This window comes from Acomys russatus, chromosome 1, assembly GCF_903995435.1.
Source record: "Acomys russatus chromosome 1, mAcoRus1.1, whole genome shotgun sequence".
Taxonomy (NCBI): domain Eukaryota; kingdom Metazoa; phylum Chordata; class Mammalia; order Rodentia; family Muridae; genus Acomys; species Acomys russatus.
The window spans coordinates 79,624,712-79,637,812 of record NC_067137.1 but is presented as its reverse complement, the minus strand read 5'-3'; the positions used below and the strand labels follow the sequence as shown (position 1 = coordinate 79,637,812).

Genomic DNA, 13,101 nt, shown 5'->3' with positions numbered 1-13,101 from the left:
AATATCTTTACTTGATAATGTTTACTGCAGTGAGTCATTGGTCCGGTTTGATGAAAAATTTGAACAATGTTATAGATGAAAATTATGAATTGCTTATGTAAGATAGATCTGGCAAAAATAACTACACTCTGTGGGTCCAAAAACAAAAGAGAGGACATGAAAAGGAGAGAGGGCTCCAAGGTCATGAGTGGGAGAGCTGGCCCCACAGACTCTGCACCTCAGCGGGCGGCACGGTAGAGCTGGCCCTGCTGCAGTGGGCACAGGGGAGCCAGGGAGAACTGACCCTGCCCTTTGCTAGCTGCAGCACTTAGGTGAGCTAGCCAGGGCGATGCTGGAGACCAGCTAGCTCAGCTACCAGCCAGGCCCAGATCCAGGAATTTGAGGTGTCCCATCCTGACATCTACCGCATCTATGAACTGCTATATAAAGGAGTAGATCCCACAGAGCCATAGCTGCAGGACCTCCATGACACAAGGCAACAGTGGTGAACTCTAGGCACTTAGTGGGTAATGAGACACCGTAAAAATATATTCTTGAGGTACATGTTCATTAGAAACTACCAAGTAAATTCTTTACCTTGATGTCTAAAAGACAGCTGTAGAATCAGCCCAGCTGTTATTCCAGAATTATTAACTGTGGAGTCAATGGACAAAGTCTAAACAGGCAATGCAAACCAGACCCTCACGGTGGGTGCAGAACAGTCAAGCAGGAAGCTGCTTCTCATGAAGAACAATAAAGAAAAATTGGGAAAGAGTTATTGAGCAAGGTGTACTGGAATTGTATTCGTTAGTAGACAGAAGTGCTCTTGTGCTGTCTGGGGTTGGGTAGGACTGAGGAGACAGTGAGAGTGGGTGGTTGCCAGAAGAGCTCCATCTTCCTCTCCTGCTTCCTGAGCAGTCCTGCATTAAAGGGGAACAGACACCACCTAAGGCACTAGACATGAGGAAAGAAGTCCTTTCTTGGTGAGGGGCCTTAAAGCTTCAGGCAGTGACCAACAGACAGAAACTACCGTGTCTGGTTAATGAAGCTACAAGCTTAGGATGTTAGGATTTTAATTAACACAGCAATAATAACAAATAGGAACATGGAACAGAAAAATAAGTCACAGAAACAAGATGCTTTAAACCTCACAAGATTTGAATGACTCACAAAAAAGAGGTTATTCAAAAGCCAGTAATTACACATTCAAACTCATTAGTAGTAAGGAAATGCAAATTAAGACCACAACCATTACCTATGCACCAGATGACCTATTTAGCAGTCTGAGAAGAAGCAAAAAAGGCCATGTGACCTAGCATACCTCCTGTTAATAGTCTGAACCATACAACCAGCTTTGGAAAGTGGTTTGACATTATGAGACTTGAAGATGTGTGCACTGTGACAGCTTTACTTATGAGTATGTATGTGCTCTAGAGATGTGCTTGTCAACCTATGGGTTGTGACCCCTTTAGGGATCAAACAACCCTTTCACAGGGGTCACCTAAGACCATTGGAAAACAGAGATATTTGCATTACAATTCATAACAGTAGCAAAATTACAGTTATGAAGTAGCAATAAATACTTTTATGCATGGGGGTCACCACAACATGAGGATTTGTATTAAAGGGTCACAGTATTAGGAAGGTTGAAAGCCACTGCTCCAGAGAAATGCATGCATATGTATATCAAGATATATGTAAAGGGTAGATAGAGGTGCTTGCCACCAAGCCTGACAACCTGGGTGTGATCCCCAGGACCCAAATGGTGCATGAAGAGGACTGACTTTGCCCTCCATACATGCTGTGGCATGCCACATCCACATATGCACACAAAATGAATAAGTAAATGTAGTTAATATCTGTTATCTTTGATTTCAAACAGCAAAACACTGCCAACCAGAAAAGGACATAAACTCCAGTATATTAATAACAGCAGAAGAAACTATGTAGTATTTTATCAGTGAAGCCTAGAAACACAACTTTGACAGATGATAGTATTACTTTAAGTGCTTTATTTAAGTCCCACTTATCTTTTGGTTACTATGGATTTCCCTCAGAATTGTGGTACTGACTTTTTTTGAACATATTTTTGTTAACCATTTCTCTATCTTCCTTAGGGGAGAAAATGTCTCTTTTCATCCTTTGTTCATTTTTAGTCAGGTTGTTTTTTTTTTAAAATAAGAATTCTGTATCTATCATTAATTCTTTATCAGATATATATTTTCAGACATTTTCTATCAGTATATGGGTGACATTTTAGGATACTGTTTTAGTTCAGTACTGTTCTTAGATAAGTGCCACTGCACATTAAACTCACGTTGGCACGGAGCCCTAAGAACGCAGGGGAGACCATCCGATTCCTGAGTGCTTCATGCATACCCGTACCGTTAGGACAGGGCCGTCTGCGAGAAGCCAGCTGTAGTGTAAGTACCTGTGGCTGTGGTTCTCCAAGACTTGTGAACTTAGTATAAACATTAATTGATGTTTATTTTTCAAATTCAGATTTATGATAAAGAAAAGATGGAAAATAGCTACAGAATGATAAATTATAGTATGCCATCTATCCTATCTTAAAATACATTGAGGTTGATCACAGGCCACTTATTTTACAGAGATAAATTTTAGGGTTTTTTAACTTGAAATTTTATTTTTTATGTATGGGTGTTTTGTCTGCATGTATGTCTTTATACCATGTGTGTACCTGTTGTCCATGACACCAGAAGAAGGTGTTGGATCCCATGGGACTAGAGTTAAATTCCTAGCTGCCATGTAGGAGTTAGGAATAGTACCTGAGTCCTATGGAAGAGCATCCTGTGCTCCCAAAGCCTGAACCAATTTTAAGTACGTCAGTTTTTTTTCAAGACTAGGTTTTAGATTTTTTTTCTTAATATATACTTCAGTCTTTATGCAAAAGTTCACTTTTCAATTTATAAATAACTATAATTACCATAGTCAAATTTATATAAATATACACAATTAATTATTAATAAATATTTAATTTTTTTTGCTTTCAAGACAGGGTTTCTCTGTGTACCTCTGGCTGTTCTGGAACTCAGAGATCCACCTGCCCTTGCCTCCCTAGTGCTGAGATTAAAGGCATGCACCACCACACTCCACATATATATCCTTTATTATAAAGGATATTGTATTAGTTAGGTTTTTATTGTGGTGATAAAACACTGACTTAAAGCAACTTGGAGAGGAAGGGGTTTATTTTATCCTGTATTTCTAGACAGCAGTCCGTCACTGAGGGAATTGGGTCAGGCCCCTTCGGCAGGGGCTGATGTAGAAGCTGTGGTGGAGAGCTGTGTTCTGGCTTGCCCCCGAAGTCTTGCTCATCCTGCTTTCTTAAGCTACCCAGATGCTCAGAGATGGCATCACCCACAGTGGGCTGGACCCTACTACATACATTATATCAAGGAAGTGTCCCACAGAATTGCCTATAGGCTAATCTGATGGAGGCATTTTTTCAGTTGAAATTCCCTCTTCCTAGATAGCTCATTTCAGATATGATTTATTCAAAATCAAAATAACATTCTTTTAGGCCTTCGACATTTTCTTGATATTTATCTGTAGAATAAAAAAATAATCTCTTCAAGAAGTCTGTAAAGCTTAATTTTAAGATATATTATTAATGACTTAATGAGAGTCACTGAGAAAGATTAGCCAATATTAAGTTTCTTTAGGAAATAATTTTTACATTTTACTCTGAAACCCAGAATAACTTCCTCCACCTAGATTCATCAGGTAACATGATGTGCAGCAGGTGTCTGCTGAGGTGAGGAGTGGGCTTGGAGATCACATGTGTGTGCTAGGCAGGTGCCATCACTGGACTGAATCCCAATCACCCACTGTATGTTTATATGGAAGGGTTTTGTTTAGTCAGCGTTTTAACTTATCACCAGGTAAGGCATAGACCAGTGTTTTGCACAGTTCAGTCTGTTCTCATAGAGAGGCAACAGAGTGGCATGGCAGAGAACACACTAAGTTAGAGCTCCTGGGCTTGCATAGGTAATTTGCTGCTCATAGACAAATGACCTAACTTTTTTTTTTTAATTAATTTTCTTTTTTTTTTCCATTTTTTTTATTAATTTACTCTTGTTACACCTCAATGTTTATCCCATCCCTTGTATCCTCCCATTCTTCCCTCCCTCCCATTTTCCCATTATTCCCCTCCCCTATGACTGTTCCTGAGGGGGATTACGTCCCCCTGTATGTGAAGGACAGCAGGACCTAACTTTTCTGTACATACTTTGCCTCATCTATGTTATGATAGTACATATCTCACTGAGTTGTAATAAATATTAAGTAAGCAAATAAAAGGTAATGCACAGAGAAGTAAAAAAATATTCAGTTGTTTGTGTATAAACACAAAAAACTTTAAGTATTAAACACTCACAATCTTGTTTACTTTTGACAACTGCCTATTGGGTACTTACCAAATTATACTAAAAATGGGGGTGGGGGAGACATATCTCTATTGTTTAAGGACTTCATCATTTAGTACAGAACATGAATATCAAGTGGTTAGAATATAAATGCTTAATAAATACATTCATATGTTGGTAAACATAAAGAAATATGATGCTCAATGAATATTTACTCAGCCATGAGTAAAAGTGAAATCACGACATTTGCAGGAAAATAGAACTGGAAGTTAATTATTAATTTAAGTGAAATAATCCAGTCTCAGACAAATACCATGTTTTCTCTCACATGTCAATGTTAGAATGTAACTTGTATATATGTGAGACATGGGTGTAAGGCACAAAAGTGGCCCTGAAAGGGGAAAAGGCGATCTTAAGGCGAGGAGGAGAACCAAAGGGAGCGAAGTAGGTACAAAATGCATGTGGCATGAGAGCAGAAGGCGGCACGTGGATTAGGAAGGAGTCTGGCTGGAGGGAGCTAGTAGGAGAAGGCAGCCAACAGGAGCGGAGTGCGTGGGAGAATCCATGGTGAAACCCATCTCTGTGTTCTGCTTTTAAACTCTAAGAACTTTCCAAAATGCAGCAGTAGTGTGGGATAACTGACGTAGAGGTAACTAGCTTTGCTGAGTAGCTCTACAGATTAGAAGAAACAGTAACGACTTAGTGCAACACTTACTAGGTCTTGAAACAGGAAAGATTACCTAAAAAGACATTATTGAGACAGATCACAAAATTGCTATATTCTAGATGTAGTAATAAAGCCTTTTGTTCTTGGTTTGTTGAGACAGAGTCTCATGTAATCCAGGCTGGTCCCAAACCTGTATTGGAGACTAAATTCACCAGTTGAGTGAGGAGAGAGGCCAGTATTGCAGAAAGCTTATGGAGACGTGGGACACCACAGTGACTTCTGTGTTAGCTCTAGAAGTATAGACTGCATCCTTTCAAATGCCTGTAGAGAAGCAACCTGGATAGTCTTTAAGCTGATTTGTAAGTCTCATTACTGATAATGCATGCACCTTAGTAAAGAGGTGCCTACATATTCCAAGCTCTGGGCTCCATCACAGTGCTACAAACATCTCTCTATATATCTTTTTTTCCCACTCCATTTATATTAATGCTGAAAATCAGAAATATTTAGCAAATTATTGAACTGAGATTATACACACAGCTATTGTCACTACTGGGAAATTCTAATTCTCCTGACCTTTTTCTACTTGGCAAACTTGTAATCATTATATGACTGTTTGAAGATAACATGGGAAGGACTTTGCTTGAATAGGCTTAGGGAGAAGAGAAATTTATTAGCTTTGTAACTGAATTTAGGGCAGTTCCAGTTTTGGTAGACTTTTCACTGCTGCTGCTAATTGGAGGTTTTAATCAATAAAAATTAAAAGCCTATAAACATTGTATGTCATCAGCATCCATCTTTATTAAAACCTATATATCTGATATGTATGTATATATATATCATATATACATAGTGAGACAGGGTCTCATTATATAGCTCTAGCTCCTCTGGGACTCACTGTATAGACCAGGCTGGCCTCACACTCACAGAAATCTACCTGTCTTTGCCTCCCAAGTGCTGAGATTAGTGGCATGTGCCACTACACCCATTAAGATATTTTAATGTAGAGCTGAGATAGTTTTTAAATAAGAAATGTTTTTAATTTTTACTTTTTATGTGTGTGTTTTGCCTGTATGTCTCTACACTATATAAGTTTATTGCCTACAAAGGAAAAACAGTGTTGAATTCCCTGGAACTGGAGTTACACATAGTTATGAGCTGCTGTGTGGGTGCTGGGAATTGAACCCAGGTCCTCTGGAAGAGCAGCAAGTGCTCTTAACCACTGGGCCATTTCCCCACCCTGAGAAGTCTTTTATACGGGCAACGTAAATAGTTCTTCTGGTTGTATTTACCTTAAAATTCAGAATAACCAAGCACAGATCTTTTTACAAATTTTCAGTGGTATTTTGAAAATATCTTTTCAGTATTAATTTAGTAATCTAAATATTAAGACATTACTTCTAGTATAGTCATTTAAATTATTTTCATTGTTAATCATTGGTGGCAAGACTTTTTTGCATATCTTTGGAAAATCTGATATCTCGTATATTCTAGGTAGGGGACAGTTTATAGGACACAAATAAAAGGTACTGGGCCAGGTCTGCAAGCAACATCCAAATAGTTACGTTTTAACTCCTTGAAATATGAGGTAAATGTAAATCTTACCACAGATTTTCTCGTTTAAGATCATGAAATAAATTTGAGTATCTTAAGATTTTCTGAAGTGATAATTTCCTCTTAGTTATGGCCACATAAAGATTTATATTTATATAATTTCTAAATACTATCTAGTTTGATTGCCATTAAAAGATTAAAATATTAGCTTTTAATCCGACATAAAATTATCCTCTTGCAAAGGATCTGGTTTGGATTTCCAGTGCCCACATGATGACTCAAATCCAACTCCAGTTCCAGCAGATCTGATGCCCCCTTCTGGCCTCTGTGGGCACCAGACACATGATGTATAAATGCACTTGTAGATGAAACACCCATACACATATAATAATGTAAAAATTAAAAGTATATCAATAAAACCCCTTATAGTGTTTGCTTACACACAGCCTTTGACGCATTGATGTGTTAAACTTTGTTTATCTTATTCTAGTGTATTACAAATTCACGTAAAAGCTTTGAAATTGCCAGAAGTTAAGTATTTAACTGTTAGAGAGCATGTAATAATTTTAGGAGTTTATCTTATTTTATGTCTTCATAATAGTAAATAAAAGTAACGTCTAAAATCTTTTTTTTAAGCCAGTCATGGTGGCACACATCTTTAATCCCAGCATTCGGGAGGCAGAGGCAGGTAGATCTCTGTGAGTTCAAGGCCAGCCTGGTCTACTGCATGAGTCTAGGACAGCCAAGAAACCCTGTCTCGGAAAAAAGAAAAATTTTTTTGTATTGTGTGTATAGTGTTGTGATGGGGTCTGGGCACCAGGGAGCACATGTGGAGGGCAGAGGACAAACTGTGGAGCTGGCTCTCCTTCTGCCTTTAAGTGTGTTCTGCAGATTGAACTAAGTCCTCAGGCTTGTGCAGCACTGTAGTCACTGAGTCGTCTGCTGGCCCTACAAGTAACTTCTAAACATCAACCTTTGAGTACTGTAAGCTATTTTGTATGATGAAAAGTTTCTGAAAAAAGGTTGCCTTTTTTTTATTGACTATTATGCTGACAGTACTTTATGTCTTCATTGTATTTGTTAAAAGACAGTTGGTTTTAAGGGGTCAGATGGTATATATAATTACACAAAGTTACAGCTGTTTTTATTAACTATATTAGTCCTTTTGCTGTGTCCAAATACCTGACAAAAAGCAACATGAATGAGAAAGGACTACTTTGGTTTACAGTTGACAAAGGGCAACAGCCCATCACGGTGGGGAAAGCATGGCGGCATCCTCAGCCAGGAAGCAGAGAACAGGAAGGAAGAAGGCGGGGCTACAAAACTTTAAGGTGTGGCCAGTGGGAAGCTCCACCTCCTAGGGGGTTCCACAGCCTTCCCCAAACACTGCTACCAGACCCAGCTTTAAATACATTTAAGTTTTAAATATCTGCTGCCACTTTAACTACAAAGAAGTTGAGAACCGAACCAAGCATTGTAATTTTGTCTTTTCCCCTTAGCAGTTGAAAGCATGCAGCGAAGAGCAGGAAGACCGAGAGTGTTTGAATCAGGCAATCACTGCCCTCATGAATCTCCAGGGCAGCATGGACCGAATTTACAAGCAGCACTCACCTAGACGCCGACCTGGGTAATTCTAGACCGTTTCAAACATGTTCCTTCACTGTGATACACACTTTTCCCAAGTGCGATTTAGAATGATGCTGCATTCTTGAAAGTTACCCTTATCCTTTTTTGGCCAGTTTTAGTTAGAAAATTACCATTGTTATATTGTTAGGATGTATTTAATAAAATTAAATACATATTTAATGAAATTTTATATAATTTTATGTAAGCAATGTGGAATTTTTTTTATAATTTTAGTTTTTATGGCTCTAGGAATGAAATATTCAGCTGTAGTACTTTAACAGTAGTAAAATTGAGTCAGTTGGTATTCAGGGACAGGGCTAGAAGAAAATAATTGTTAGTAATATAGTTTAATCTTTAATCTTTTAAATGCTGGGTATTCAAACCCAGGGCTTTTTACATGCTAAGCATGTACTTAGTCGTTGAACTGTACCCTCAACTCCTCAACTCAGTGTAATGCTTTTGTTATTTGATTAGGATTACATAATCATTACCATTGAATAAGCCAAATTTACCTTGGGTTTTTTTTTTTTTTTTTTTTTTTTTTCAGGGATCCTGTTTGCCTTTTTTACAATCGCCAATTAAGAAGCAAGCACTTGGCTATCAAAAAAATGAATGAAATTCAGAAAAACATAGATGGGTGGGAAGGCAAAGATATTGGACAGTGTTGTAACGAGTTCATAATGGAGGGGCCATTGACCAGAATTGGTGCTAAACATGAAAGGCACATTTTCCTCTTTGATGGCTTAATGATCAGTTGTAAACCTAACCATGGACAGACCCGACTTCCAGGCTATAGTAGTGCAGAATACAGATTAAAGGAGAAGTTTGTCATGAGGAAAATTCAGATCTGTGATAAAGAAGATACTTGTGAGTACAAACATGCTTTTGAATTGGTATCCAAAGATGAAAACAGTGTGATATTTGCTGCTAAGTCGGCTGAAGAGAAGAGTACCTGGATGGCAGCCCTCGTCTCCCTCCACTACCGCGGCACTCTGGATAGAATGCTGGACTCTGTACTGCTGAAGGAAGAGAAGGAGCAGCCACTGAGGCTACCCAGTGCAGACGTGTATCGTTTTGTAGTGAAAGACTCTGAGGAAAACATTGTTTTTGAAGACAGCCTGCCAAGCAGAAGTGGGATCCCCATCATTAAGGGAGGGACCGTGGTGAAACTGATCGAAAGGCTGACATACCACATGTACGCAGGTGTGTGGGCCTAGAGCCTGGGCCCAGTGCTCAAAATGCATCAGAGTTGGGGGGCGGGGTGGGAAACAGAGTGCCTCACTAGTAAAAGAGCAACGAGAAGTCAAGAGGACTAAATAGTTTATTAAGCATTTCTAAAATGCGCCATTAACTCCAGTGACAATAAATGTTTATAAAATGTTTATTTGTAAGATTAAATTTAAAAATAATCCTCATTCTCCACAGTGATTTTTTTTTTTTCCTTCAAGCCGTAGTTTCTCTTTTAGCACTGACTGTCCTGGACTTGGCTTTGTAGACCAGGCTGTCCTCAAACTCATCTGCCTCTGCCTCCTCAGTACTAGGATCACAGGCGTGTGCCACTGTGTGCCTGGCTCACAGTGATTTTTGAAGCCAGCCTGGGCTACATAAGACCTTGTCTGTATTGGGGCGGTGGGGGTGGGGGAGAAAACATCTGTCAGTAAAAAGCTACATTGGGAAGAGTAAAAGTTAAAACTGAAAGGAAAGAAGGAGAAATGTGGTACTTGGTACTTGGAGTTACTTAAAATGGGTAAACTAAACATGAAATCTATTCTTTGCTCTGCTTTTTCAGATCCCAATTTTGTTCGTACTTTTCTTACTACGTACCGTTCATTTTGTAAGCCACAGGAATTGCTAAGCTTGCTCATCGAACGGTAAGGAAGATATGATTTACTTATGTTAACATTTTTGTCCTTTGCAAAGATCCTCCTAATACTCAGTAGTTCTTAAACTGCTTGATTTCGCCAGCAATAGAACTGTTCTCTTCACCAGGCTTACCTAGGCTCTGCTGCTGAGGGCTCTTCAGTGTGCCCTAGGGTTTTAAGTGGGAAATGGAAAAAACAAGCTTAAAGGGTAAAAACATGTGTTTTGATAAATTTTAATTTTTTCCTTAAAAATACTACTTTACCTTTTACTTTTACAATAAACTTGTGATAAGTTTCAAAATGTGTACAAGGATAGAAGAATAATCCTGCCCCCAGGGTTATTTTAAGCTGAATTCTAGACCACAAATTTTATCTAAATATTTCTATATGTACCTCTAAAACAGTGGTTCTCAACCTTTCTAATGCTGTGACCCTTTAATATAGTTCCTCATTACATATATATATATATGTATGTATGTATATGAATAAATAATAGTGACCTCCAGCCATAAAATTATTTTCATTGCTGCTACTTCCTATGTGATTTTGCTAGTGTTAGGAATCCTAGTGTAAATATTTTTTGGAGCTAGAGGTTTGCCAAAGGGGTTATGACCCACAGGTTAATAACCTCTATCTCTAGATAGTATTTCTTATTTTTAAAAATCATGTAATATTGAGCCTAAAAATGAACTATTTCTGTATTATTACTTTCTAAATATTAAGATTTAAAATGAAATTCATACTGTATAATAAGTGTCTTGTTTGTTTGTATTTCATTTGTTTGTTTGTTTTTTGTTTTTCGAATCAGAGTCTCTCTGTGTAGCCCTGGCTGTCCTGGACTCACTTTGTAGACCAAGAGAGATCCACCTGCCTCTGCCTCCCAGAGTGCTGGGATTATAGGTGTGCTCCACAGTACCTGGCTTAAGTAACATTTTAAATGCTATAATTTAAAATACAAAATGTGAACTATTTTTGTGCAGATAAGTGCTACCTATACACTTTTTAAAAAATAAGAGTACAGGGACAAGAAAGATGACTCGGGTTAAGAGCATGTATCTGCTCTTCCAGAAGACCCTACATTGTCTGTAACTCCAACTCCAATGCCTCTGGCCTCCATGGGCACCTACACACACACACACACACATGTGCATACACAACCACACACACACACAAACAAATAACATTAACAATAAGAATAAATTCTTAAAAGAAAAGAATACAAGAGACTGGAGAGATGGCTCAAAGGTTAAGAGCACTGGCTGCTCTTCTAAAATTCCTGAGTTCAATTCCCAGCAACCACATGGTGGCTCACAACCATCTGTAATGAGATCTGGTGCCCTCCTCTGGTATGCAGGTATACAGGTAGGGAAAACATAAATAAATACATCTTAGGAAGGAAGGAAGGAAGGAATACAATACAATACCAAATAACGCAAGGCTGTTTGCTTATGTGAGTACTTTCTTACAGAGGGTAAGCATAATTATGTTTTCTACATAATGATAGAAAAAGGATTGCTGAGCCAAAACATTTTTCCTGTTGCAGTAAAAGCCGCTTTCATTTATGAACAAATTTCTCCTCTTTTGATTTTATTCTAGGTTTGAAATTCCAGAACCAGAACCTACTGAGGCAGACAGATTGGCACTGGAGAAAGGCGAGCAGCCAATCAGTGCCGATCTGAAAAGATTTCGTAAGGAATACGTCCAGCCTGTGCAACTTAGGTTTGACCCAAATCTCACATTTTAAAAATATTTTCATAGTATAATTTACACAGAAGTTCTTAGCTTTTAATACAAATACTTCTATTATTAACTTTATTTTGGTTGTCTCCTCATTTCTTTCTCTGTAAAGGTAATTATTAAATAAGTAGCCTTAAAGTAACTTATTTATCTAAATATATCTTAGGTGTATCATCTGTGTATGTCATGTGACAGATTGTTTATACACCTTTTGTTTTTATTTTTTGCCTGTACATGTGGTGTGTATGCATGTGTATAAGCATGTTCACATGTGTATGGCACATGTGTATGCAGATTCATGTAGGTGTGCAGTCCCAAAGTTGACTTCTGGTGTGTCCTCCTTGATTGCTGTCTGTTGAGCCAAGATAGTGCAGCTAGCCAACTTAGCAGAGGTTCTCAGTGTCGCCCCCACAGGAGAATCTGCTCAGATTATGTACCCACGTATAAACTTGCCCACTCTAGCCTTTTCCCCCATTTCTTCCCTTTTATACCCCACTACACTAATATAGTAATTGTGGATGCTCTGACAGTATATAGTATTTATGGAGGCTGTAGCTCTTTTTCTCCTCAGAATATCTAGACGTTTGATTCTTTAAGGAATAGTGAAAGTGTATTTAATTATAGCAGTTATACATTGCTAGGTACTTACCTGTTAGTGCTTTATCTTTTCTGTCTTACCCTTGCAACGCCATGTGGTTCTTTGTTGTTGTTGTTTTTTGTTTTGTTTTGTTTTCTGTAGTGCTAGGGAAATAACATAATTTTATGTCCACTTTATATATAAGGAAATTAAAAAAAAATTTTTTTAAAGGGGGTGGCAAAGTAGGGTTAAAACCCATGTCTGACTTCCTTAGCCAGCATGTTTTCTTTTTTGCTACTAAGCACTGACAGGTTTTTGTTTTGCTTTTCAAGACAGTTTCTCTGCCTTGGCTGTCCTGGAACTCTATTTTATAGACCAGGCTGGCCTCAAACTCACAGAATTTCACCAGCCTCTGCCTCCCAAGTGCTAGGATTAAAGGCGTGTGCCGCCAAGCCCCGCAAGACCCATACATCTTTTTGCTGCACCTCAGAAATATCATTTGTATCCCTTCTAATAAAGCTGTGTTCTGTGTCCAAAGACGCTGTTCTGACTGCTCTCCATAGACTGGCTTTACCTTCTTTAGAATTGAACCGAAATGGGTCGTTATTATTTCATTTCAGACTGTCTCCATTTAACATCCTTTTGAGGGTGATCCAAATTGCTTGTATCAGTAGTTTTAAATTTTATTGATATGGTAGAGTTTCATTCTGT

At 38.3% G+C, this 13,101-nt stretch overlaps 1 protein-coding gene across 2 annotated transcripts in view; it reads left to right on the top strand.

Annotated features, from left to right (window-relative positions):
- The window catches only part of Sos2 (SOS Ras/Rho guanine nucleotide exchange factor 2), an 85,785-nt gene that overhangs the window by 49,964 nt on the left and 22,720 nt on the right, over positions 1 to 13,101 (top strand). Inside the window, exons 9-12 of one of the 2 annotated variants that reach the window (XM_051147058.1) lie at positions 8,091 to 8,215; positions 8,762 to 9,417; positions 10,004 to 10,085; positions 11,673 to 11,795. In XM_051147058.1, the coding sequence (XP_051003015.1) occupies positions 8,091 to 8,215; positions 8,762 to 9,417; positions 10,004 to 10,085; positions 11,673 to 11,795 (986 nt within the window). Of the gene's footprint in view, positions 1 to 8,087; positions 8,216 to 8,761; positions 9,418 to 10,003; positions 10,086 to 11,672; positions 11,796 to 13,101 lie in introns of both variants that reach the window. The other variant, XM_051147052.1, reaches the window with a different exon arrangement.